The 27,791-nt window shown below is 52.0% G+C and overlaps 2 protein-coding genes across 3 annotated transcripts in view; one reads left to right on the top strand and one right to left on the bottom strand.

Moving 5' to 3' along the window:
- cep89 (centrosomal protein 89) overlaps positions 1 to 27,791 on the bottom strand; it is a 177,747-nt gene that overhangs the window by 22,873 nt on the left and 127,083 nt on the right. The window lies entirely within an intron of this gene.
- Positions 903 to 24,078, top strand: LOC129839165 (E3 ubiquitin-protein ligase RNF182-like). 2 transcript variants are annotated; one of them, XM_055906455.1, is made up of 2 exons: positions 903 to 1,277; positions 23,110 to 24,078. In XM_055906455.1, exon 2 carries the CDS (start codon positions 23,121 to 23,123, stop codon positions 23,895 to 23,897), a length of 777 nt encoding a protein of 258 aa, XP_055762430.1. In that variant the 5' UTR covers positions 903 to 1,277; positions 23,110 to 23,120; the 3' UTR covers positions 23,898 to 24,078. The 2 variants fall into 2 exon arrangements, with proteins under 2 accessions (XP_055762430.1, XP_055762429.1); XM_055906454.1 differs by having other exon boundaries at positions 903 to 1,282.

The raw sequence follows: 27,791 nt of genomic DNA, 5'->3' as shown, positions 1-27,791 counted from the left end.
TAGGAGAACTAAGGCTATTAAGTACTCAGACACTGGAACATTCAGCCACTGGACCACTGGAGTACTCAGACACTGGACCACTGTAGTACCCAGACACTGGACCACTGGAGTACTCAGACACTGGACCACTGGAGTACTCAGACACTGGACCACTGGAGTACCCAGACACTGGACCACTGGAGTACCCAGACACTGGACCACTGGAGTACTCAGACACTGGACCACTGGAGTACTCAGACACTGGACCACTGGAGTACCCAGACACTGGACCACTGGAGTACTCAGACACTGGACCACTGGAGTACCCAGACACTGGACCACTGGAGTACCCAGACACTGGACCACTGGAGTACTCAGCCACTGGACCACTGTAGTACTCAGACACTGGAGTACTCAGACACTGGACCCCTGGAGTACTCAGACACTGGACCACTGGAGTACCCAGACACTGGACCACTGTAGTACTCAGACACTGGAGTACTCAGACACTGGAACACTGTAGTACTCAGACACTGGACCACTGTAGTACTCAGCCACTGGACCACTGGAGTACTCAGACACTGGACCACTGGAGTACCCAGACACTGGACCACTGGAGTACTCAGCCACTGGAACACTGTAGTACTCAGGCACTGGACCACTGTAGTACTCAGACACTGGAGTACTCAGACACTGGACCACTGGAGTACTCAGACACTGGGTCACTGGAGTACCCAGACACTGGACCACTGGAGTACCCAGACACTGGACCACTGGAGTACTCAGCCACTGGAACACTGTAGTACTCAGGCACTGGACCACTGTAGTACTCAGACACTGGGGTACTCAGACACTGGACCACTGGAGTACTCAGACACTGGACCACTGGAGTACCCAGACACTGGACCACTGTAGTACTCAGACACTGGAGTACTCAGACACTGGACCACTGGAGTACCCAGACACTGGACCACTGTAGTACTCAGACACTGGACCACTGGAGTCAGACACTGGACACACTGGACCACTGGAGTACTCAGACACTGGACCACTGTAGTACCCAGACACTGGACCACTGGAGTACTCAGCCACTGGACCACTGTATACTCAGCCACTGGACCACTGTAGTACTCAGCCACTGGACCACTGGAGTACTCAGACACTGGACCACTGGAGTACACAGACACTGGACCACTGTAGTACTCAGACACTGGAGTACTGGAGTACACAGCCACTGGACCACTGTGGTAGTCAGACACTGGACTACTGGAGTACTCAGACAACGGACCTACTGCAGGGTAAGGTACGGATTTGGGGAAGGGAGAGAGAGGAGGGGTACTTGTTTTAACTTCTAATATGTGTGTGTGTGTGTGTGTGTGTGTGTGTGTGTGTGTGTGTGTGTGTGTGTGTGTGTGTGTGTGTGTGTGTGTGTGTGTGAGAGCACATAGAGGTGCAGTTATCCACTGTCTCACAGCCCAGCCAGGCATTCATAAACCTCATCCACTGTCCCCCAGCCCAGCCAGGCATTCATAAACCTCATCCACTGTCCCCCAGCCCAGCCAGACATTCATAAACCTCATCCACTGTCTCACAGCCAGGCATTCATAAACCTCATCCACTGTCCCACAGCCCAGCCAGGCATTCATAAACCTCATCCACTGTCCCACAGCCCAGCCAGGCATTCATAAACCTCATCCACTGTCTCACAGCCCAGCCAGACATTTATAAACCTCATCCACTGTCCCACAGCCCAGCCAGACATTTATAAACCTCATCCACTGTCCCACAGCCCAGCCAGACATTTATAAACCTCATCCACTGTCTCACAGCCCAGCCAGGCATTCATAAACCTCATCCACTGTCTCACAGCCCAGCCAGGCATTCATAAACCTCATCCACTGTCTCACAGCCCAGCCAGACATTCATAAACCTCATCCACTGTCTCACAGCCCAGCCAGACATTCATAAACCTCATCCACTGTCCCACAGCCCAGCCAGGCATTCATAAACCTCATCCACTGTCCCACAGCCCAGCCAGGCATTCATAAACCTCATCCACTGTCCCACAGCCCAGCCAGGTATTCATAAACATCATCCACTGTCCCACAGCCCAGCCAGGCATTCATAAACCTCATCCGCTGTCCCACAGCCCAGCCAGACATTCATAAACGTCATCCACTGTCCCACAGCCCAGCCAGACATTCATAAACCTCATCCACTGTCTCACAGCCAGGCATTCATAAACCTCATCCACTGTCCCACAGCCAGGCATTCATAAACCTCATCCACTGTCCCACAGCCCAGCCAGGCATTCATAAACCTCATCCACTGTCCCACAGCCCAGCCAGGCATTTATAAACCTCATCCACTGTCTCACAGCCCAGCCAGACATTCATAAACCTCATCCACTGTCTCACAGCCCAGCCAGACATTCATAAACCTCATCCACTGTCTCACAGCCCAGCCAGACATTCATAAACCTCATCCACTGTCTCACAGCCCAGCCAGACATTCATAAACCTCATCCACTGTCTCACAGCCCAGCCAGACATTCATAAACCTCATCCACTGTCTCACAGCCCAGCCAGACATTCATAATCTATCCCAGAAAAAGGTGTCTAGATATTATTTCCCCATCCTTCTTGCCTAGCATTTGGTTTGGTACAGCGAGGGTTAATAAAAGCCTATCTTTGCTTGTGCAATATGTTGCTGGTAGACAGAGAAGGAGAGCTGGTAGAGCCAGAAGGAGAGACAGAAGGAGAGACAGAGAAGGAGAGAGAGAGAAGGAGAGACAGAAGGAGAGAGAGAAGGAGAGACAGAAGGAGAGACAGAAGGAGAGACAGAAGGAGAGACAGAAGGAGAGAGAGAGAAGGAGAGAGAAGGAGAGAGAAAGAGAGTTGGTAGAGACAGAAGGAGAGAGAAGGAGTGAGAAGGAGAAAGAGGGAGACAGAAAGAGAGTTGGTTCCATTGTCCCCAGCAGCACACTACACTAGGTTCCATTGTCCCCAGCAACACACTACACTAGGTTCCATTGTCCCCAGCAACACACTACACTAGGTTCCATTGTCCCCAGCAGCACACTACACTAGGTTCCATTGTACCAAGCAGCACACTACACTAGGTTCCATTGTCACCAGCAGTACACTACACTAGGTTCCATTGTCCCCAGCAGCACACTACACTAGGTTCCATTGTCCCCAGCAGCACACTACACTAGGTTCCATTGTCCCCAGCAGCACACTACACTAGGTTCCATTGTCCCCAGCAGCACACTACACTAGGTTCCATTGTCCCCAGCAGCACACTACACTAGGTTCCATTGTCCCCAGCAACACACTACACTAGGTTCCATTGTCCCCAGCAACACACTACACTAGGTTCCATTGTCCCCAGCAACACACTACACTAGGTTCCATTGTCCCCAGCAACACACTACACTAGGTTCCATTGTCCCCAGCAGCACACTACACTAGGTTCCATTGTCCCCAGCAGCACACTACACTAGGTTCCATTGTCCCCAGCAACAGCACACTACACTAGGTTCCATTGTCCCCAGCAACACACTACACTAGGTTCCATTGTCCCCAGCAACACACTACACTAGGTTCCATTGTCCCCAGCAACACACTACACTAGGTTCCATTGTCCCCAGCAGCACACTACACTAGGTTCCATTGTCCCCAGCAGCACACTACACTAGGTTCCATTGTCCCCAGCAACACACTACACTAGGTTCCATTGTCCCCAGCAACACACTACACTAGGTTCCATTGTCCCCAGCAACACACTACACTAGGTTCCATTGTCCCCAGAAACACACTACACTAGGTTCCATTGTCCCCAGCAACACACTACACTAGGTTCCATTGTCCCCAGCAACACACTACACTAGGTTCCATTGTCCCCAGCAGAACACTACACTAGGTTCCATTGTCCCCAGCAACACACTACACTAGCTTCCATTGTCCCCAGCAACACACTACACTAGGTTCCATTGTCCCCAGCAGAACACTACACTAGGTTCCATTGTCCCCAGCAGCACACTACACTAGGTTCCATTGTCCCCAGCAGCAGCTCACTACACTAGGTTCCATTGTCCCCAGCAGCTCACTACACTAGGTTCCATTGTCCCCAGCAACACACTACACTAGGTTCCATTGTCCCCAGCAACACACTACACTAGGTTCCATTGTCCCCAGCAACACACTACACTAGGTTCCATTGTCCCCAGCAACACACTACACTAGGTTCCATTGTCCCCAGCAACACACTACACTAGGTTCCATTGTCCCCAGCAACACACTACACTAGGTTCCATTGTCCCCAGCAACACACTACACTCGGTTCCATTGTCCCCAGCAACACACTACACTAGGTTCCATTGTCCCCAGCAGAACACTACACTAGGTTCCATTGTCCCCAGCAACACACTACACTAGCTTCCATTGTCCCCAGCAACACACTACACTAGGTTTCATTGTCCCCAGCAGAACACTACACTAGGTTCCATTGTCCCCAGCAGCACACTACACTAGGTTCCATTGTCCCCAGCAGCAGCTCACTACACTAGGTTCCATTGTCCCCAGCAGCTCACTACACTAGGTTCCATTGTCCCCAGCAGCACACTACACTAGGTTCCATTGTCCCCAGCAGCACACTACACTAGGTTCCATTGTCCCCAGCAACACACTACACTAGGTTCCATTGTCCCCAGCAGAACACTACACTAGGTTCCATTGTCCCCAGCAGCACACTACACTAGGTTCCATTGTCCCCAGCAGCTCACTACACTAGGTTCCATTGTCCCCAGCAGCACACTACACTAGGTTCCATTGTCCCCAGCAGAACACTACACTAGGTTCCATTGTCCCCAGCAGAACACTACACTAGGTTCCATTGTCCCCAGCAGCACACTACACTAGGTTCCATTGTCCCCAGCAGCAGCACACTACACTAGGTTCCATTGTCCCCAGCAGCACACTACACTAGGTTCCATTGTCCCCAGCAACACACTACACTAGGTTCCATTGTCCCCAGCAGCACACTACACTAGGTTCCATTGTCCCCAGCAGCAGCTCACTACACAAGGTTCCATTGTCCCCAGCAGCACACTACACTAGGTTCCATTGTCCCCAGCAGCACACTACACTAGGTTCCATTGTCCCCAGCAGCAGCACACTACACTAGGTTCCATTGTCCCCTGCAGCACACTACACTAGGTTCCATTGTCCCCAGCAACACACTACACTAGGTTCCATTGTCCCCAGCAGCACACTACACTAGGTTCCATTGTCCCCAGCAGCAGCTCACTACACAAGGTTCCATTGTCCCCAGCAGCACACTACACTAGGTTCCATTGTCCCCAGCAGCACACTACACTAGGTTCCATTGTCCCCAGCAGCACACTACACTAGGTTCCATTGTCCCCAGCAGCAGCTCACTACACTAGGTTCCATTGTCCCCAGCAGCACACTACACTAGGTTCCATTGTCCCCAGCAGAACACTACACTAGGTTCCATTGTCCCCAGCAGAACACTACACTAGGTTCCATTGTCCCCAGCAGCACACTACACTAGGTTCCATTGTCCCCAGCAGCACACTACACTAGGTTCCATTGTCCCCAGCAGCACACTACACTAGGTTCCATTGTCCCCAGCAGCAGCACACTACACTAGGTTCCATTGTCCCCAGCAGCACACTACACTAGGTTCCATTGTCCCCAGCAGCACACTACACTAGGTTCCATTGTCCCCAGCAGCACACTACACTAGGTTCCATTGTCCCCAGCAGTACACTACACTAGGTTCCATTGTCCCCAGCAGCACACTACACTAGGTTCCATTGTCCCCAGCAGCACACTACACTAGGTTCCATTGTCCCCAGCAGCACACTACACTAGGTTCCATTGTCCCCAGCAGCACACTACACTAGGTTCCATTGTCCCCAGCAGCACACTACACTAGGTTCCATTGTCCCCAGCAGCAGCACACTACACTAGGTTCCATTGTCCCCAGCAGCACACTACACTAGGTTCCATTGTCCCCAGCAACACACTACACTAGGTTCCATTGTCCCCAGCAACACACTACACTAGGTTCCATTGTCCCCAGCAGCAGCACACTACACTAGGTTCCATTGTCCCCAGCAGCACACTACACTAGGTTCCATTGTCCCCAGCAGCACACTACACTAGGTTCCATTGTCCCCAGCAGCAGCTCACTACACAAGGTTCCATTGTCCCCAGCAGCACACTACACTAGGTTCCATTGTCCCCAGCAGCACACTACACTAGGTTCCATTGTCCCCAGCAGCAGCACACTACACTAGGTTCCATTGTCCCCAGCAGCACACTACACTAGGTTCCATTGTCCCCAGCAGCACACTACACTAGGTTCCATTGTCCCCAGCAGCACACTACACTAGGTTCCATTGTCCCCAGCAGCACACTACACTAGGTTCCATTGTCCCCAGCAGCAGCTCACTACACAAGGTTCCATTGTCCCCAGCAGCACACTACACTAGGTTCCATTGTCCCCAGCAACACACTACACTAGGTTCCATTGTCCCCAGCAGCAGCACACTACACTAGGTTCCATTGTCCCCAGCAGCACACTAGATGGAACATCAATCCACTGCGTACCTCAGAGACAGCTGGGCTCTGAAATGGTGTTGATGTGGCTGTGTTATCGAGGTGGTTGATGGGAACTAGATGCCTTTATGAATTCCTTCACCAGTATTTCCCTAAGCAGAGGGTGTAAATATTAAACCGAGCCGTGATTCCCAGGGCTGTTACTTTTCCAGGAATCCCGGTTGGTAGATTCCCGGAATAAAAAGGGAATAAGCAGGAAACACAAAATCCTCCCACCAGCATTTAGGGGAAAAACAGACATTTTGGGGAAGTTACATTTTGCCAAACCTATTGGTGTGTTCCTATGGTTACTTGACTCCATAGCCAGGGAAATGTCTGAACAGTAAACAGTTTCCCCTACTGATACCTAGGGGGGTTGAAAGCAAAGGTTTCCTAAGTGCCCAACAGCTCATTAGGTAAGCATAGAGAGACAGCCACTGCTTCCCTCCCTCTCTCTCTCCCTCCATCTCTCTCTCTCTCTCCTCTCTCTCTCCATCCTCTCTCTCTCTCCATCTCTCTCTCTCTCCTCTCTCTCTCCATCCTTCTCTCTCTCTCCATCTCTCTCTCCATTTCTCTCTACCTCCTCTCTCTCTCCATCTCTCTCCCTCCTTCTCTCTCCCTCCTTCTCTCTCCCTCCTCTCTCTCTCCATCTCTCTCTCCATTTCTCTCTCTCATCTCTCTCCCTCCTCTCTCTCTCCATCTCTCTCCCTCCTCTCTCCCTCCTTTTCTCTCTCTCCATCTCTCTCCCTCCTTTTCTCTCTCTCCATCTCTCTCCCTCCTTTTCTCTCTCTCCATCTCTCTCCCTCCTTTTCTCTCTCTCCATCTCTCTCTCTCCATCTCTCTCTCTCTCCTCTCTCTCCATCTCTCTCCCTCCTTTTCTCTCTCCATCTCTCTCCATCCTTCTCTCTCTCTCCATCTCTCTCTCCATTTCTCTCTCCATCCTTCTCTCTCTCTCCTCTCTCTCTCCCCCCTTCTCTCTCTCTCCATCTCTCTCTCCATTTCTCTCTCTCTCCATCTCTCTCCCTCCTCTCTCTCTCCATCCTTCTCTCTCTCTCCATCTCTCTCTCCATTTCTCTCTCTCTCTCTCCTCTCTCTCCATCTCTCTCCCTCCTCTCTCTCTCCATCTCTCTCCCTCCTTCTCTCTCTCTCCATCTCTCTCTCTCCATCTCTCTCCCTCCTTTTCTCTCTCTCCATCTCTCTCCCTCCTTTTTTCTCTCTCCATCTCTCTCCCTCCTTTTCTCTCTCTCCATCTCTCTCCCTCCTTTTCTCTCTCTCCATCTCTCTCCCTCCTTTTCTCTCTCTCCATCTCTCTCTCTCCATCTCTCTCTCTCTCCATCTCTCTCTCTCTCCTCTCTCTCCATCTCTCTCCCTCCTTTTCTCTCTCCATCTCTCTCCATCCTCTCTCTCTCCATCTCTCTCTCCATTTCTCTCTCCATCCTTCTCTCTCTCTCCTCTCTCTCTCCCTCCTTCTCTCTCTCTCCATCTCTCTCTCCATTTCTCTCTCTCTCCATCTCTCTCCCTCCTCTCTCTCTCCATCTCTCTCCATCCTTCTCTCTCTCTCCATCTCTCTCTCCATTTCTCTCTCCTCTCTCTCCATCTCTCTCCCTCCTTTTCTCTCCATCTCTCTCCCTCCTTCTCTCTCTCTCCATCTCTCTCCCTCCCTCTCTCTCTCCATCTCTCTCCCTCCTTTCTCTCTCCATCTCTCTCTCTCCCTCCCTCTCTCTCCCTCCCTCCCTCTCTCTCCCTCCCTCTCTCTCTCTCTCTCCCTCCCTCTCTTTCTCTCCATCTCCATCTCTCTCTAAGTGTCAACAGCTCATGAGGTAATCATAGAGAGCCAGCCACCGCTCCCTCCCTCTAGGGTGTCGGTCCTCTTCCACAGAGCACAGCTGAGGAGAGAGCAGAGCTGCTGCTGTGCAAATCAACAATTAACCTTTCAGCCTGGAAGCAGAAACAAAGGGGGGCAGTAAAAAGACCCGGTCTATTAAAGAAATTAGAGGCCCCTCACCCTTCGATGTTGCCACCCCAAAAATTGTTTGTCAAAATGTACTGCTCATATAATAAAATAGGTCCTAGCAGACATTATTCTTCACGATCAGAACAGATTCTTATTTTAACTCCTATAAATAATCTTCAATAATAACAGTATTTCCGCCACAGAACTACTGCCTGGTATGCTCTCTCTCTTGTTCTCTCTCTCCCCCCTTCTCTCTCTCCATCTCTCTCCCTCTAACCCCCCTTCTCTCCCCCTCTAACCCCCCATCTCTCTCTCCCTCTAACCCCTCTGCTCTCTCTCCATCTCTCCCATCCCCTTCTCTCTCTCCATCTCTCCCTCTAACCCCTCTTCTCCCTCCCCATCTCTAACACCCCATCTCTCTCCCTCTAACCCCTCTTCTCTCTCCCCATCTCTCTCTCCCTCTAACCCCCCTTCTCTCCCCCTCTAACCCCCCATCTCTCTCTCCCTCTAACCCCTCTTCTCTCTCCCCATCTCTCTCTCCCTCTAACCCCCCTTCTCTCCCCCTCTAACCCCCCATCTCTCTCTCCCTCTAACCCCCCATTCTCTCCCCATCTCTCTCTCCATCTAACCCCCATCTCTCTCTCCCTCTAACCCCCCATTCTCTCCCCATCTCTCTCTCCCTCTAACCTCCATCTCTCTCTCCATCTAACCCCCATCTCTCTCCCCCTCTAACCCCCCATCTCTCTCCCCCTCTAACCCCCCATCTCTCTCTCCATCTAACCCCCATCTCTCTCTCCATCTAACCCCCATCTCTCTCCCTCTAACCCCCATCTCTCTCTCCCTCTAACCCCCCTTCTCTCCCCCTCTAACCCCCCATCTCTCTCTCCATCTAACCCCCATCTCTCTCTCCATCTAACCCCCATCTCTCTCCCTCTAACCCCCATCTCTCTCTCCATCTAACCCCCATCTCTCTCTCCATCTAACCCCCATCTCTCTCTCCATCTAACCCCCATCTCTCTCCCCATCTCTCTCTCTCCCTCTAACCCCCCATCTCTCTCTCCCTCTAACCCCCCATCTCTCTCTCCATCTAACCCCCATCTCTCTCTCCCTCTAACCCCCCCTCTCTCTCCATCTAACTCCCCATCTCTCTCTCCATCTCTCTCTCCCTCTAAGCCCCATCTCTCTCTCCCTCTAACCCCCATCTCTCTCTCCATCTAACCCCCATCTCTCTCTCCATCTAACCCCCATCTCTCTCTCCATCTAACCCCCATCTCTCTCTCCATCTAACCCCTCTTCTCTCTCCCCATCTCTCTCTCCCTCTAACCCCCCTTCTCTCTCCCTCTAACCCCCATCTCTCTCCCCCTCTCTCTCCCCCTCTAACTCCCCATCTCTCTCTCCATCTCTCTCTCCCTCTAACCCCCCATCTCTCTCCCTCTAACCCCCCATCTCTCTCCATCTAACCCCCATCTCTCTCTCCATCTCTCTCTCCATCTAACCCCCATCTCTCTCTCCATCTAACCCCCATCTCTCTCTCCATCTCTCTCTCCCTCTAACCCCCCTTCTCTCCCCCTCTAACCCCCCATCTCTCTCTCCCTCTAACCCCCCATTCTCTCCCCATCTCTCTCCATCTAACCCCCATCTCTCTCTCCATCTAACCCCCATCTCTCTCCCTCTAACCCCCATCTCTCTCTCCATCTAACCCCCATCTCTCTCTCCCTCTAACCCCCCATCTCTCTCCCCCTCTAACCCCCCATTCTCTCCCCATCTCTCTCTCCATCTAACCCCCATCTCTCTCTCCATCTAACCCCCATCTCTCTCTCCCTCTAACCCCCATCTCTCTCCCCCTCTAACCCCCCATCTCTCTCCCCCTCTAACCCCCCATCTCTCTCTCCATCTAACCCCCATCTCTCTCTCCCTCTAACCCCCCATCTCTCTCTCCATCTAACCCCCATCTCTCTCTCCATCTAACCCCCATCTCTCTCTCCATCTAACCCCCATCTCTCTCTCCATCTAACCCCCATCTCTCTCCCCCTCTCTCTCCCCCTCTAACTCCCCATCTCTATCCCTCTAACCCCCCATCTCTCTCTCCATCTCTCTCTCCCTCTAAGCCCCATCTCTCTCCCTCTAACCCCCCATCTCTCTCTCCATCTAACCCCCCTTCTCTCTCCCTCTAACCCCCATCTCTCTCCCCCTCTCTCTCTCCCTCTAACTCCCCATCTCTCTCCCCCTCTAACTCCCCATCTCTCTCCCTCTAACCCCCCATCTCTCTCTCCATCTAAGCCCCATCTCTCTCTCCCTCTAACACCCCATCTCTCTCTCCATCTAACCCCCATCTCTCTCTCCATCTAAGCCCCATCTCTCTCTCCCTCTAACCCCCCCCATCTCTCTCTCTCTCTAACCCCCATCTCTCTCTCCCCATCTAACCCCCCATCTCTCTCCCACTCTAACCCCCCATTCTCTCTCTCTCTCTAACCCCCATCTCTCTCTCTCTCTAACCCCCATCTCTCTCCCCCTCTAACCCCCATCTCTCTCCCCCTCTAACCCCCCATCTCTCTCTCCATCTAACCCCCCATCTCTCTCTCCATCTAACCCCCCATCTCTCTCTCCATCTAACCCCCCATCTCTCTCCCCCTCTAACCCCCCATCTCTCTCCCCCTCTAACCCCCATCTCTCTCCCCCTCTAACCCCCATCTCTCTCTCTCTCTAACCCCCATCTCTCTCCCCCTCTAACCCCCCATCTCTCTCTCTCCATCCTCTGTATATCTCATGGTGTGTATAGAAGTCACGGTTGGATTTGACTGGATTAAATAATGCACAGACTAGAGCCAAGTCCAGAAATACACACCAGAAACAGAAACAGCAATCTAGCCATAAATAAAATACCTATCTGAGGCTACAGTCCACTCTCCACCAATGGGCTGCACCATAGGGTAACCCGCCTCTGACCAGTCAGCCACACTAACCCGCCTCTGAACAGTCAGCCACGCTAACCCGTCTCTGAACAGTCAGCCACGCTAACCCGTCTCTGACCAGTCAGCCACGCTAACCCGTCTCTGAACAGTCAGCCACACTAACCCGTCTCTGAACAGTCAGCCACACTAACCCGTCTCTGAACAGTCAGCTACACTAACCCGTCTCTGAACAGTCAGCTACACTAACCCGTCTCTGAACAGTCTGCTACACTAACCCGTCTCTGAACAGTCAGCCACACTAACCCGTCTCTGAACAGTCAGCCACGCTAACCCGTCTCTGACCAGTCAGCTACACTAACCCGTCTCTGAACAGTCAGCCACACTAACCCGTCTCTGAACAGTCAGCTACACTAACCCGTCTCTGAACAGACAGCTACACTAACCCGTCTCTGACCAGTCAGCCACGCTAACCCGTCTCTGAACAGTCAGCCAAACTAACCCGTCTCTGAACAGTCAGCCACGCTAACCCGTCTCTGAACAGTCAGCCACACTAACCCGTCTCTGAACAGTCAGCTACACTAACCCGTCTCTGAACAGTCAGCCACACTAACCCGTCTCTGAACAGTCAGCCACGCTAACCCGTCTCTGAACAGTCAGCTACACTAACCCGTCTCTGAACAGTCAGCCACACTAACCCGTCTCTGACCAGTCAGCTACACTAACCCGTCTCTGAACAGTCAGCTACGCTAACCCGTCTCTGAACAGTCAGCCACACTAACCCGTCTCTGAACAGTCAGCCACTCTGAACAGTCAGCCACACTAACCCGTCTCTGAACAGTCAGCTACACTAACCCGTCTCTGAACAGTCAGCCACACTAACCCGTCTCTGAACAGTCAGCCACGCTAACCCGTCTCTGAACAGTCAGCCACACTAACCCGTCTCTGAACAGTCAGCCACGCTAACCCGTCTGAACAGTCAGCCACACTAACCCGTCTCTGAACAGTCAGCTACACTAACCCACCTCTGAACAGTCAGCTACACTAACCCGTCTCTGACCAGTCAGCTACACTAACCCGTCTCTGACCAGTCAGCCACACTAACCCGTCTCTGACCAGTCAGCCACACTAACCCGTCTCTGAACAGTCAGCTACGCTAACCCGTCTCTGAACAGTCAGCTACACTAACCCGTCTCTGAACAGTCAGCTACACTAACCCGTCTCTGAACAGTCAGCTACACTAACCCGTCTCTGAACAGTCAGCCACGCTAACCCGTCTCTGAACAGTCAGCTACACTAACCCGTCTCTGACCAGTCAGCTACACTAACCCGTCTCTGACCAGTCAGCTACACTAACCCGTCTCTGACCAGTCAGCTACACTAACCCGTCTCTGAACAGTCAGCTACACTAACCCGTCTCTGAACAGTCAGCTACGCTAACCCGTCTCTGAACAGTCAGCTACGCTAACCCGTCTCTGAACAGTCAGCTACGCTAACCCGTCTCTGAACAGTCAGCTACGCTAACCCGTCTCTGAACAGTCAGCTACACTAACCCGTCTCTGAACAGTCAATTACACTAACCCGTCTCTGAACAGTCAGCCACACTAACCCGTCTCTGAACAGTCAGCTACACTAACCCGTCTCTGAACAGTCAGCCACACTAACCCGTCTCTGAACAGTCAGCCACACTAACCCGTCTCTGAACAGTCAGCCACACTAACCCGTCTCTGACCAGTCAGCTACACTAACCGTCTCTGAACAGTCAGCTACACTAACCCGTCTCTGACCAGTCAGCTACACTAACCCGTCTCTGAACAGTCAGCCACACTAACCCGTCTCTGAACAGTCAGCCACACTAACCCGTCTCTGAACAGTCAGCTACACTAACCCGTCTCTGAACAGTCAGCTACACTAACCCGTCTCTGAACAGTCAGCTACACTAACCCGTCTCTGAACAGTCAGCTACACTAACCCGTCTCTGAACAGTCAGCTACACTAACCCGTCTCTGAACAGTCAGCTACACTAACCCGTCTCTGAACAGTCAGCTACACTAACCCGTCTCTGAACAGTCAGCTACACTAACCCGTCTCTGAACAGTCAGCCACACTAACCCGTCTCTGAACAGTCAGCTACACTAACCCGTCTCTGAACAGTCAGCTACACTAACCCGTCTCTGACCAGTCAGCTACACTAACCCGTCTCTGAACAGTCAGCCACACTAACCCGTCTCTAAACAGTCAGCTACACTAACCAGCCTCTGAACAGTCAGCCACACTAACCCGTCTCTGAACAGTCAGCTACACTAACCCGTCTCTGAACAGTCAGCCACACTAACCAGCCTCTGAACAGTCAGCCACACTAACCCGTCTCTGAACAGTCAGCCACACTAACCCGTCTCTGAACAGTCAGCTACACTAACCCGTCTCTGAACAGTCAGCTACACTAACCCGTCTCTGAACAGTCAGCCACACTAACCCGTCTCTGAACAGTCAGCCACGCTAACCCGTCTCTGAACAGTCAGCTACGCTAACCCGTCTCTGACCAGTCAGCCACGCTAACCCGTCTCTGAACAGTCAGCTACACTAACCCGTCTCTGAACAGTCAGCTACACTAACCCGTCTCTGAACAGTCAGCTACACTAACCCGTCTCTGAACAGTCAGCTACACTAACCCGTCTCTGAACAGTCAGCCACACTAACCCGTCTCTGAACAGTCAGCTACACTAACCGTCTCTGAACAGTCAGCTACACTAACCCGTCTCTGAACAGTCAGCCACACTAACCCGTCTCTGAACAGTCAGCTACAGTAACCCGTCTCTGAACAGTCAGCCACACTAACCCGTCTCTGAACAGTCAGCCACACTAACCCGTCTCTGAACAGTCAGCTACACTAACCCGTCTCTGAACAGTCAACTACACTAACCCGTCTCTGAACAGTCAGCCACGCTAACCCGTCTCTGAACAGTCAGCTACACTAACCCGTCTCTGAACAGTCAGCTACACTAACCCGTCTCTGAACAGTCAGCTACACTAACCCGTCTCTGACCAGTCAGCCACACTAACCCGTCTCTGACCAGTCAGCCACACTAACCCGTCTCTGAACAGTCAGCCACGCTAACCCGTCTCTGAACAGTCAGCCACACTAACCCGTCTCTGAACAGTCAGCCACACTAACCCGTCACTGAACAGTCAGCCACACTAACCCGTCTCTGAACAGTCAGCCACACTAACCCGTCTCTGAACAGTCAGCCACACTAACCCGTCTCTGAACAGTCAGCCACACTAACCCGTCTCTGAACAGTCAGCTACGCTAACCCGTCTCTGACCAGTCAGCCACGCTAACCCGTCTCTGACCAGTCAGCCACACTAACCCGTCTCTGAACAGTCAGCTACACTAACCCGTCTCTGAACAGTCAGCCACGCTAACCCGTCTCTGAACAGTCAGCCACACTAACCCGTCTCTGAACAGTCAGCCACGCTAACCCGTCTCTGAACAGTCAGCCACACTAACCCGTCTCTGAACAGTCAGCCACACTAACCCGTCTCTGAACAGTCAGCCACACTAACCCGTCTCTGAACAGTCAGCCACGCTAACCCGTCTCTGACCAGTCAGCCACACTAACCCGTCTCTGAACAGTCAGCCACACTAACCCGTCTCTGAACAGTCAGCCACACTAACCCGTCTCTGAACAGTCAGCTACACTAACCCGTCTCTGAACAGTCAGCTACACTAACCCGTCTCTGAACAGTCAGCTACACTAACCCGTCTCTGAACAGTCAGCTACACTAACCCGTCTCTGAACAGTCAGCTACACTAACCCGTCTCTGAACAGTCAGCCACACTAACCCGTCTCTGAACAGTCAGCCACACTAACCCGTCTCTGAACAGTCAGCTACACTAACCGTCTCTGAACAGTCAGCTACACTAACCCGTCTCTGAACAGTCAGCCACACTAACCCGTCTCTGAACAGTCAGCTACAGTAACCCGTCTCTGAACAGTCAGCCACACTAACCCGTCTCTGAACAGTCAGCCACACTAACCCGTCTCTGAACAGTCAGCTACACTAACCCGTCTCTGAACAGTCAACTACACTAACCCGTCTCTGAACAGTCAGCTACACTAACCCGTCTCTGAACAGTCAGCTACACTAACCCGTCTCTGACCAGTCAGCCACACTAACCCGTCTCTGACCAGTCAGCCACACTAACCCGTCTCTGACCAGTCAGCTACGCTAACCCGTCTCTGAACAGTCAGCTACACTAACCCGTCTCTGAACAGTCAGCTACACTAACCCGTCTCTGAACAGTCAGCTACACTAACCCGTCTCTGAACAGTCAGCTACACTAACCCGTCTCTGAACAGTCAGCTACAGTAACCCGTCTCTGAACAGTCAGCTACAGTAACCCGTCTCTGAACAGTCAGCCACACTAACCCGTCTCTGAACAGTCAGCCACACTAACCCGTCTCTGAACAGTCAGCCACACTAACCCGTCTCTGAACAGTCAGCCACACTAACCCGTCTCTGAACAGTCAGCTACACTAACCCGTCTCTGAACAGTCAGCCACACTGAACAGTCAGCCACACTAACCCGTCTCTGACCAGTCAGCCACACTAACCCGTCTCTGACCAGTCAGCCACACTAACCCGTCTCTGAACAGTCAGCTACAGTAACCCGTCTCTGAACAGTCAGCCACACTAACCCGTCTCTGAACAGTCAGCCACACTAACCCGTCTCTGAACAGTCAGCCACACTGAACAGTCAGCCACACTAACCCGTCTCTGACCAGTCAGCTACACTAACCCGTCTCTGAACAGTCAGCCACACTAACCCGTCTCTGAACAGTCAGCCACACTAACCCGTCTCTGAACAGTCAGCCACACTAACCCGTCTCTGAACAGTCAACTACGCTAACCCGTCTCTGAACAGTCAGCCACGCTAACCCGTCTCTGAACAGTCAGCTACACTAACCCGTCTCTGAACAGTCAGCTACGCTAACCCGTCTCTGAACAGTCAGCCACGCTAACCCGTCTCTGAACAGTCAGCCACGCTAACCCGTCTCTGAACAGTCAGCCACACTAACCCGTCTCTGAACAGTCAGCCACACTAACCCGTCTCTGAACAGTCAGCCACGCTAACCCGTCTCTGAACAGTCAGCCACACTAACCCGTCTCTGAACAGTCAGCCACACTAACCCGTCTCTGAACAGTCAGCCACACTAACCCGTCTCTGAACAGTCAGCCACACTAACCCGTCTCTGAACAGTCAGCCACACTAACCCGTCTCTGAACAGTCAGCTACACTAACCCGTCTCTGACCAGTCAGCTACACTAACCCGTCTCTGAACAGTCAGCTACACTAACCCGTCTCTGAACAGTCAGCTACACTAACCCGTCTCTGAACAGTCAGCTACACTAACCCGTCTCTGAACAGTCAGCTACACTAACCCGTCTCTGAACAGTCAGCTACACTAACCCGTCTCTGAACAGTCAGCTACACTAACCCGTCTCTGAACAGTCAGCTACACTAACCCGTCTCTGAACAGTCAGCTACACTAACCCGTCTCTGAACAGTCAGCCACACTAACCCGTCTCTGAACAGTCAGCTACACTAACCCGTCTCTGAACAGTCAGCTACACTAACCCGTCTCTGACCAGTCAGCTACACTAACCCGTCTCTGAACAGTCAGCTACACTAACCCGTCTCTGACCAGTCAGCTACACTAACCCGTCTCTGACCAGTCAGCTACACTAACCCGTCTCTGAACAGTCAGCTACACTAACCCTCTCTGAACAGTCAGCCACGCTAACCCGTCTCTGAACAGTCGGCTACGCTAACCGTCTCTGAACAGTCAGCCACGCTAACCCGTCTCTGAACAGTCTGCTACACTAACCCGTCTCTGAACAGTCAACTACGCTAACCCGTCTCTGAACAGTCGGCCACGCTAACCCGCCTCTGAACAGTCAGCTACGCTAACCCGTCTCTGAACAGTCAGCTACGCTAACCCGTCTCTGAACAGTCAGCCACGCTAACCCGTCTCTGAACAGTCAGCCACGCTAACCCGTCTCTGAACAGTCAGCCACGCTAACCCGTCTCTGAACAGTCAGCCACGCTAACCCGTCTCTGAACAGTCAGCCACACTAACCCGTCTCTGAACAGTCAGCCACACTAACCCGTCTCTGAACAGTCAGCCACACTAACCCGTCTCTGAACAGTCAGCCACACTAACCCGTCTCTGAACAGTCAGCCACACTAACCCGTCTCTGAACAGTCAGCCACACTAACCCGTCTCTGAACAGTCAGCTACACTAACCCGTCTCTGAACAGTCAGCTACACTAACCGTCTCTGAACAGTCAGCTACACTAACCCGTCTCTGAACAGTCAGCCACACTAACCCGTCTCTGACCAGTCAGCCACACTAACCCGTCTCTGAGCAGTCAGCCACACTAACCCGTCTCTGAACAGTCAGCTACACTAACCCGTCTCTGAACAGTCAGCCACACTAACCCGTCTCTGAACAGTCAGCCACACTAACCCGTCTCTGAACAGTCAGCCACGCTAACCCGTCTCTGAACAGTCAGCTACGCTAACCCGTCTCTGAACAGTCAGCTACACTAACCCGTCTCTGAACAGTCAGCCACACTAACCCGTCTCTGAACAGTCAGCCACACTAACCCGTCTCTGAACAGTCAGCTACACTAACCCGTCTCTGAACAGTCAGCTACACTAACCCGTCTCTGAACAGTCAGCTACACTAACCCGTCTCTGACCAGTCAGCTACACTAACCCGTCTCTGAACAGTCAGCTACACTAACCCGTCTCTGAACAGTCAGCTACACTAACCCGTCTCTGAACAGTCAGCCACACTAACCCGTCTCTGAACAGTCAGCCACACTAACCCGTCTCTGACCAGTCAGCCACGCTAACCCGTCTCTGAACAGTCAGCCACGCTAACCCGTCTCTGAACAGTCAGCTACACTAACCCGTCTCTGAACAGTCAGCCACACTAACCCGTCTCTGACCAGTCAGCTACACTAACCCGTCTCTGACCAGTCAGCTACACTAACCCGTCTCTGAACAGTCAGCTACACTAACCCGTCTCTGAACAGTCAGCCACACTAACCCGTCTCTGAACAGTCAGCCACTCTGAACAGTCAGCCACACTAACCCGTCTCTGAACAGTCAGCCACACTAACCCGTCTCTGAACAGTCAGCCACGCTAACCCACCTCTGAACAGTCAGCTACACTAACCCGTCTCTGACCAGTCAGCTACACTAACCCGTCTCTGACCAGTCAGCCACACTAACCCGTCTCTGACCAGTCAGCCACACTGAACAGTCAGCCACACTAACCCGTCTCTGAACAGTCAGCCACACTAACCCGTCACTGAACAGTCAGCTACACTAACCCGTCTCTGACCAGTCAGCCACACTAACCCGTCTCTGAACAGTCAGCTACGCTAACCCGTCTCTGAACAGTCAGCTACACTAACCCGTCTCTGAACAGTCAGCCACACTAACCCGTCTCTGACCAGTCAGCTACGCTAACCCGTCTCTGAACAGTCAGCCACGCTAACCCGTCTCTGAACAGTCAGCCACACTAACCCGTCTCTGAACAGTCAGCTACACTAACCCGTCTCTGAACAGTCAGCCACGCTAACCCGTCTCTGAACAGTCAGCCACACTAACCCGTCTCTGAACAGTCAGCCACGCTAACCCGTCTCTGAACAGTCAGCTACACTAACCCGTCTCTGAACAGTCAGCCACACTAACCCGTCTCTGAACAGTCAGCTACACTAACCCGTCTCTGAACAGTCAGCTACACTAACCCGTCTCTGACCAGTCAGCCACACTAACCCGTCTCTGAACAGTCAGCTACACTAACCCGTCTCTGAACAGTCAGCCACACTGAACAGTCAGCCACGCTAACCCGCCTCTGAACAGTCAGCCACCACGTCCATCTGTCACTGAGGACCACAGATCACCATGGTGATAGACATGTCCATCTGTCACTGAGGACCACAGAACACCATGGTGTTAGACATGTCCACCTGTCACTGAGGACCACAGAACACCATGTCCATCTGTCACTGAGGACCACAGAACACCATGTCCACCTGTCACTGAGGACCACAGATCACCATGGTGATAGACATGTCCACCTGTCACTGAGGACCACAGATCACCATGGTGATAGACACGTCCATCTGTCACTGAGGACCACAGATCACCATGGTGATAGACATGTCCACCTGTCACTGAGGACCACAGAACACCATGGTGATAGACATGTCCACCTGTCACTGAGGACCACAGAACACCATGGTGATAGACACATCCATCTGAGGACCACAGAACACCATGGTGATAGACACGTCCATCTGAGGACCACAGAACACCATGGTGATAGACACATCCATCTGAGGACCACAGAACACCATGGTGATAGACATGTCTATTTCTGTACTCAATTAAATTCCATTAGCAGAGTGAGATTCCCTGAGTTAATTGAACTACTATCTGGTGGTAGACAGTGTGTGTGTGTGTGTGTGTGTGTGTGTGTGTGTGTGTGTGTGTGTGTGTGTGTGTGTGTGTGTGTGTGTGTGTGTGTGTGTGTGTGTGTGTGTGTGTGTGAGGCTTAATGGATGCTGATACAGAGTAGGGTTAATGAACACAACAGAATGAACAGCATGTTACGTTATCTCTCAGAGTAGAAACAGACACAGCCTCTACATGGAGGAGTCATTACGTTATCGCTCAGAGTAGAAACAGACACAGTGAATAACCTCTACATGGAGGAGTCATTACGTTATCTCTCAGAGTAGAAACAGACACAGAGAACAGCCTCTACATGGAGGAGTCATTACGTTATCGCTCAGAGTAGAAACAGACACAGTGAATAACCTCTACATGGAGGAGTCATTACGTTATCTCTCAGAGTAGAAACAGACACAGCCTCTACGTGGAGGAGTCATTACGTTATCTCTCAGAGTAGAAACAGACACAGTGAATAGCCTCTATGTGGAGGAGTCATTACGTTATCTCTCAGAGTAGAAACAGACACAGTGAATAGCCTCTATGTGGGGGAGTCATTACGTTATCTCTCAGAGTAGAAACAGACACAGTGAATAGCCTCTACATGGAGGAGTCATTACGTTATCTCTCAGAGTAGAAACAGACACAGCCTCTACGTGGAGGAGTCATTACGTTATCTCTCAGAGTAGAAACAGACACAGTGAATAGCCTCTATGTGGAGGAGTCATTACGTTATCTCTCAGAGTAGAAACAGACACAGAGAACAGCCTCTACATGGAGGAGTCATTACGTTATCTCTCAGAGTAGAAACAGACACAGCCTCTACATGGAGGAGTCATTACGTTATCTCTCAGAGTAGAAACAGACACAGTGAATAGCCTCTATGTGGAGGAGTCATTACGTTATCTCTCAGAGTAGAAACAGACACAGCCTCTATGTGGAGGAGTCATTACGTTATCTCTCAGAGTAGAAACAGACACAGAGAACAGCCTCTACATGGAGGAGTCATTACGTTATCTCTCAGAGTAGAAACAGACACAGTGAATAGCCTCTATGTGGAGGAGTCATTACGTTATCTCTCAGAGTAGAAACAGACACAGCCTCTATGTGGAGGAGTCATTACGTTATCTCTCAGAGTAGAAACAGACACAGAGAACAGCCTCTACATGGAGGAGTCATTACGTTATCTCTCAGAGTAGAAACAGACACAGTGAATAGCCTCTACATGGAGGAGTCATTACATTATCTCTCAGAGTAGAAACAGACACAGTGAATAGCCTCTACATGGAGGAGTCATTACATTATCTCTCAGAGTAGAAACAGACACAGCCTCTACATGGAGGAGTCATTACGTTATCTCTCAGAGTAGAAACAGACACAGCCTCTACATGGAGGAGTCATTACGTTATCTCTCAGAGTAGAAACAGACACAGTGAATAGCCTCTACATGGAGGAGTCATTACGTTATCTCTCAGAGTAGAAACAGACACAGTGAATAGCCTCTACATGGAGGAGTCATTACATTATCTCTCAGAGTAGAAACAGACACAGTGAATAGCCTCTACATGGAGGAGTCATTACATTATCTCTCAGAGTAGAAACAGACACAGCCTCTACATGGAGGAGTCATTACGTTATCTCTCAGAGTAGAAACAGACACAGTGAATAGCCTCTACATGGAGGAGTTATTACATTATCTCTCAGAGTAGAAACAGACACAGTGAATAGCCTCTACATGGAGGAGTCATTACATTATCTCTCAGAGTAGAAACAGACACAGTGAATAGCCTCTACATGGAGGAGTCATTACGTTATCTCTCAGAGTAGAAACAGACACAGTGAATAGCCTCTACATGGAGGAGTCATTACGTTATCTCTCAGAGTAGAAGCAGACACAGTGAATAGCCTCTACGTGGAGGAGTCATTACGTTATCTCTCAGAGTAGAAACAGACACAGTGAATAGCCTCTACGTGGAGGAGTCATTACGTTATCTCTCAGAGTAGAAACAGACACAGTGAACAGCCTCTACGTGGAGGAGTCATTACGTTATCTCTCAGAGTAGAAACAGACACAGCCTCTACATGGAGGAGTCATTACATTATCTCTCAGAGTAGAAACAGACACAGTGAATAGCCTCTACATGGGGGAGTCATTACATTATCTCTCAGAGTAGAAACAGACACAGCCTCTACATGGAGGAGTCATTACGTTATCTCTCAGAGTAGAAACAGACACACCTTCTACATGGAGGAGTCATTACGTTATCTCTCAGAGTAGAAACAGACACAGCCTCTACATGGAGGAGTCATTACGTTATCTCTCAGAGTAGAAACAGACACACCTTCTACATGAAGGAGTCATTACGTTATCTCTCAGAGTAGAAACAGACACAGCCTCTACATGGAGGAGTCATTACATTATCTCTCAGAGTAGAAACAGACACAGTGAATAGCCTCTACATGGAGGAGTCATTACGTTATCTCTCAGAGTAGAAACAGACACAACCTCTACGTGGAGGAGTCATTACATTATCTCTCAGAGTAGAAACAGACACAACCTCTACGTGGAGGAGTCATTACGTTATCTCTCAGAGTAGAAACAGACACAACCTCTACGTGGAGGAGTCATTACATTATCTCTCAGAGTAGAAACAGACAACCTCTACGTGGAGGAGTCATTACGTTATCTCTCAGAGTAGAAACAGACACAGTGAACAGCCTCTACATGGAGGAGTCATTACGTTATCTCTCAGAGTAGAAACAGACACTTTCATGAATTTTCAAAGCATTTCCATGAATGCTTTTGAAATTGTGAAATTATTCTAATGTCTGAGTACCGTTGATCTTTTTAATGAAATGGAAAAATGTACCATAAGTACCTAACTTCTCTCTCCCTCTCTCTCCCTCCCCCTCCCTCTCTCTCCCTCCCCCCCTCTCTCTCCCTCTCCCTCCCCCCCTCTCTCTCTCTCCACCTCTCTCCCTCCCCCCCTCCCTCCCCCCCTCTCTCTCTCTCCCTCTCTCTCCCTCCCTCCCTGCCTCCCTGTCTCTCCCTCTCTCTCCCTCCCCCCCTCTCTCTCTCCCTCTCTCCCTCCCTCCCTCAGAGCATGCGACCATGATGAGTGTTCCTCAGCCTGACCCGGATGAGATGCCCCACTCCACCATCACCCCTGTCACCACCCCCACCCTGAGCCTGACCCCCATCACAGACGAGCTGGAGTGTAAGATCTGTTACCAGCGCTACAATGTCCACAACCGCAGGCCCAAGATCCTGGACTGCCTCCACCGGGTGTGTGCCCGCTGCCTCAACAAGATCCTGGACATGGGGGACGTATTGGGCTGCATTTCCTGCCCCTTCTGCCGACACGAAACAGAGGTCAGCGAATACGAGGTGTCGGGCCTCCCCGACGACTCCAACGTCATATCCTGCCTGGCCGTCAGGGATCAGTCCTGGAGCTCCGACCACAGCAAAGAGGTGACCCTCAACCCCAAGAGCCTGTCCTCCACCTCCCCCTCGCACCACTCCTCCAACTGCCTGGTGATCACTATCATGGAGGTCCAAAGGGACACGGGGTCCGGGGGTCGTGACCTGGGCAGCTCAGACCACTACACAGGGCACAGCCTGGACTCCATCTCTGTGGGCTCCAACGGGCCGGAGGTTCAGGAAGCCCTGTCCACGTTGTGTTCCCACGTCCCCAGGATCCTGGTGTGGCTCCTGGGGTTGTTCTACTTCGGGTCCCTGCCCCTGGGCATCTACCTGCTGGTGATCCAGAGGGTGACGCTGGGCATAGTATGTGTGAGCCTGGTACCGTCCAGTCTGACTGTGTGTCTGGTCTATGGGTTCTGCCAGTGTCTCTGTCAGGGCATGTGTGACTGCTCGTCTCGGGGTTGACTGACTGACTCAACAGGGTCCTGGGGTTGGAGGGAGGGCAAATACTGGACTGTTGGAGTCAACATGGTGTCCTTTACTGTCCCGATCTAACGACCAGCCGGGTTGGAGTCAACATGGTGTCCTTTACTGTCCCGATCTAACGACCAGCCGGGTTGGAGTCAACATGGTGTCCTTTACTGTCCCGATCTAACGACCAGCCGGGTTGGAGTCAACATGGTGTCCTTTACTGTCCCGATCTAACGACCAGCCTGGTTGGAGTCAACATGGTGTCCTTTACTGTCCCGATCTAACGACCAGCCTGGTTGGAGTCAACACGGTGTCCTTTACCGTCCCGATCTAACGACCAGCCGGGTTGGAGTCAACACGGTGTCCTTTACCGTCCCGATCTAACGACCAGCCGGGTTGGAGTCAACACGGTGTCCTTTACCGTCCCGATCTAACGACCAGCCGGGTTGGAGTCAACATGGTGTCCTTTACTGTCCCGATCTAACGACCAGCCGGGTTGGAGTCAACATGGCGTCCTTTACTGTCCCGATCTAACGACCAGCCGGGTTGGAGTCAACATGGTGTCCTTTACTGTCCCGATCTAACGTCCAGCCGGGTTGGAGTCAACATGGCATCCTTTACTGTCCCGATCTAACGACCAGCCGGGTTGGAGTCAACATGGCGTCCTTTACTGTCCCGATCTAACGACCAGCCGGGTTGGAGTCAACATGGTGTCCTTTACTGTCCCGATCTAACGACCAGCCGGGTTGGAGTCAACATGGTGTCCTTTACTGTCCCGATCTAACGACCAGCCGGGTTGGAGTCAACATGGTGTCCTTTACTGTCCCGATCTAACGACCAGCCGGGTTGGAGTCAACATGGTGTCCTTTACTGTCCCGATCTAACGACCAGCCGGGTTGGAGTCAACATGGTGTCCTTTACTGTCCCGATCTAACGTCCAGCCGGGTTGGAGTCAACATGGCGTCCTTTACTGTCCCGATCTAACGACCAGCCGGGTTGGAGTCAACACGGTGTCCTTTACTGTCCTGATCTAACGTCCAGCCGGGTTGGAGTCAACATGGTGTCCTTTACTGTCCCAATCTAACGACCAGCCGGGTTGGAGTCAACATGGTGTCCTTTACTGTCCCGATCTAACGACCAGCCGGGTTGGAGTCAACATGGTGTCCTTTACTGTCCCGATCTAACGACCAGCCGGGTTGGAGTCAACATGGTGTCCTTTACTGTCCCGATCTAACGACCAGCCGGGTTGGAGTCAACATGGTGTCCTTTACTGTCCCGATCTAACGACCAGCCGGGTTGGAGTCAACATGGTGTCCTTTACTGTCCCGATCTAACGACCAGCCGGGTTGGAGTCAACATGGTGTCCTTTACTGTCCCGATCTAACGACCAGCCGGGTTGGAGTCAACATGGCGTCCTTTACTGTCCCGATCTAACGACCAGCCGGGTTGGAGTCAACATGGTGTCCTTTACTGTCCCGATCTAACGACCAGCCGGGTTGGAGTCAACATGGCGTCCTTTACTGTCCCGATCTAACGACCAGCCGGGTTGGAGTCAACATGGTGTCCTTTACTGTCCCGATCTAACGACCAGCCGGGTTGGAGTCAACATGGTGTCCTTTACTGTCCCAATCTAACGACCAGCCGGGTTGGAGTCAACATGGCGTCCTTTACTGTCCCGATCTAACGACCAGCCGGGTTGGAGTCAACATGGTGTCCTTTACTGTCCCAATCTAACGACCAGCCGGGTTGGAGTCAACATGGCGTCCTTTACTGTCCCAATCTAACGACCAGCCGGGTTGGAGTCAACATGGTGTCCTTTACTGTCCCGATCTAACGACCAGCCGGGTTGGAGTCAACATGGCGTCCTTTACTGTCCCGATCTAACGACCAGCCGGGTTGGAGTCAACATGGTGTCCTTTACTGTCCCGATCTAACGACCAGCCGGGTTGGAGGGAGAGAAAATACTGGACTGTTGGAGTCAACATGTCGTCCTTTAATGCCCCAATCAGAACAAGGGGATTGACAATCTCTGAGACTCTATGGGGTTGGTTTGGGTTAGTGAACCGAGCCTCAGAACCAGCTTGCTGACTGCTGTCCTGAGACTCTATGGGGTTGGTTTGGGTTGGTGAACCGAGCCTCAGAACCAGCTGGCTGACTGCTGTCCTGAGACTCTATGGGGTTGGTTTGGGTTAGTGAACTGAGCCTCAGAACCAGCTGGCTGACTGCTGTCCTGAGACTCTATGGGGTTGGTTTGGGTTAGAGAACTGAGCCTCAGAACCAGCTGGCTGACTGCTGTCCTGAGACTCTATGGGGTTGGTTTGGGTTAGTGAACTGAGCCTCAGAACCAGCTGGCTGACTGCTGTCCTGAGACTCTATGGGGTTGGTTTGGGTTAGTGAACTGAGCCTCAGAACCAGCTGGCTGACTGCTGTCCTGAGACTCTATGGGGTTGGTTTGGGTTAGTGAACCGAGCCTCAGAACCAGCTGGCTGAGGGGACTCTTGTTTCATGTGAGTTATTCTGTCTCTCTGATCAAACAGACCGTGAGGATCCCAGCTCTAGAGGTTCATCTCGCCAGTACATGACGAACTGACTGACTGTGAAAAGGACAACTACTTCACACAGGAGATACATCATTGAAATAAATGTAAAATGATGATTAAATAATGACTGTTTCTTCTTTCTTTCTTTAAAACAACACATTTATCTGATCAATGATTGGAGGTATTTTCCCCCCAGGTTGAACCAATCAAAAGCACCCTTCTTCCATCAGCAGAATAAAGTCACCAGGAATAACATCAACTAGGCTATGAGGACAGAGTAGAGGCCAGTCTCCTGCTACAGAGTAGAGGCCAGCCTCCTGCTACAGAGTAGAGGCCAGCCTCCTGCTACAGAGTAGAGGCCAGCCTCCTGCTACAGAGTAGAGGTCATCCTCCTGCTACAGAGTAGAGGCCAGCCTCCTGCTAAAGAGTAGAGGCCAGCCTCCTGCTACAGAGTAGAGGCCAGTCTCCTGCTACAGCCAGAGTAGAGAACAGCCTCCTGTTACAGAGTAGAGGCCAGCCTCCGGGTGCAGCCAGAGTAGAGGCCAGTCTCCTGCTACAGAGTAGAGGCAAGCCTCCTGGTGCAGCCAGAGTAGAGGCCAGCCTCCTGCTACAGCCAGAGTAGAGGCCAGCCTCCTGCTACAGCCAGAGTAGAGGCCAGCCTCCTGGTGCAGCCAGAGTAGAGGCCAGTCTCCTGCTACAGAGTAGAGGCCAGGCTCCTGCTACAGAGTAGAGGCCATCCTCCTGCTACAGAGTAGAGGCCAGCCTCCTGCTACAGAGTAGAGTCCAGTCTCTTGCTCCAGAGTAGAGGCCATCCTCCTGCTACAGAGTAGAGGCCAGTCTCCTGCTACAGAGTAGAAGCCAGCCTCCTGCTACAGCCAGAGTAGAAGCCAGCCTCCTGCTACAGCCAGAGTAGAAGCCAGCCTCCTGCTACAGAGTAGAGGCCAGCCTCCTGCTACAGAGTAGAGGCCAGCCTCCTGCTACAGAGTAGAGGCCAGCCTCCTGCTACAGCCAGAGTAGAAGCCAGCCTCCTGCTACAGAGTAGAGGGTAGCCTCCTGCTACAGAGTAGAGGCCAGCCTCCTGCTACAGAGTAGAAGCCAGCCTCCTGCTACAGAGTAGAGGCCAGCCTCCTGCTACAGAGTAGAGGCCAGCCTCCTGCTACAGAGTAGAGGCCAGCCTCCTGCTACAGAGTAGAGACCAGCCTCCTGCTACAGCCAGAGTAGAAGCCAGCCTCCTGCTACAGCCAGAGGCCAGCCTCCTGCTACAGCCAGAGTAGAGGCCAGCCTTCTGCTAAACCAAGAGTAGAGGCCGACCAGCCTCCTGCTACAGAATAGAGGACGGACAGCCTGC

The sequence above is a fragment of the Salvelinus fontinalis genome, chromosome 40 (genome assembly GCF_029448725.1).
Source record: "Salvelinus fontinalis isolate EN_2023a chromosome 40, ASM2944872v1, whole genome shotgun sequence".
NCBI lineage: Eukaryota > Metazoa > Chordata > Actinopteri > Salmoniformes > Salmonidae > Salvelinus > Salvelinus fontinalis.
The sequence above is the reverse complement of the archived record's forward strand: the minus strand, read 5'-3'. Positions and strand labels throughout refer to the sequence as shown.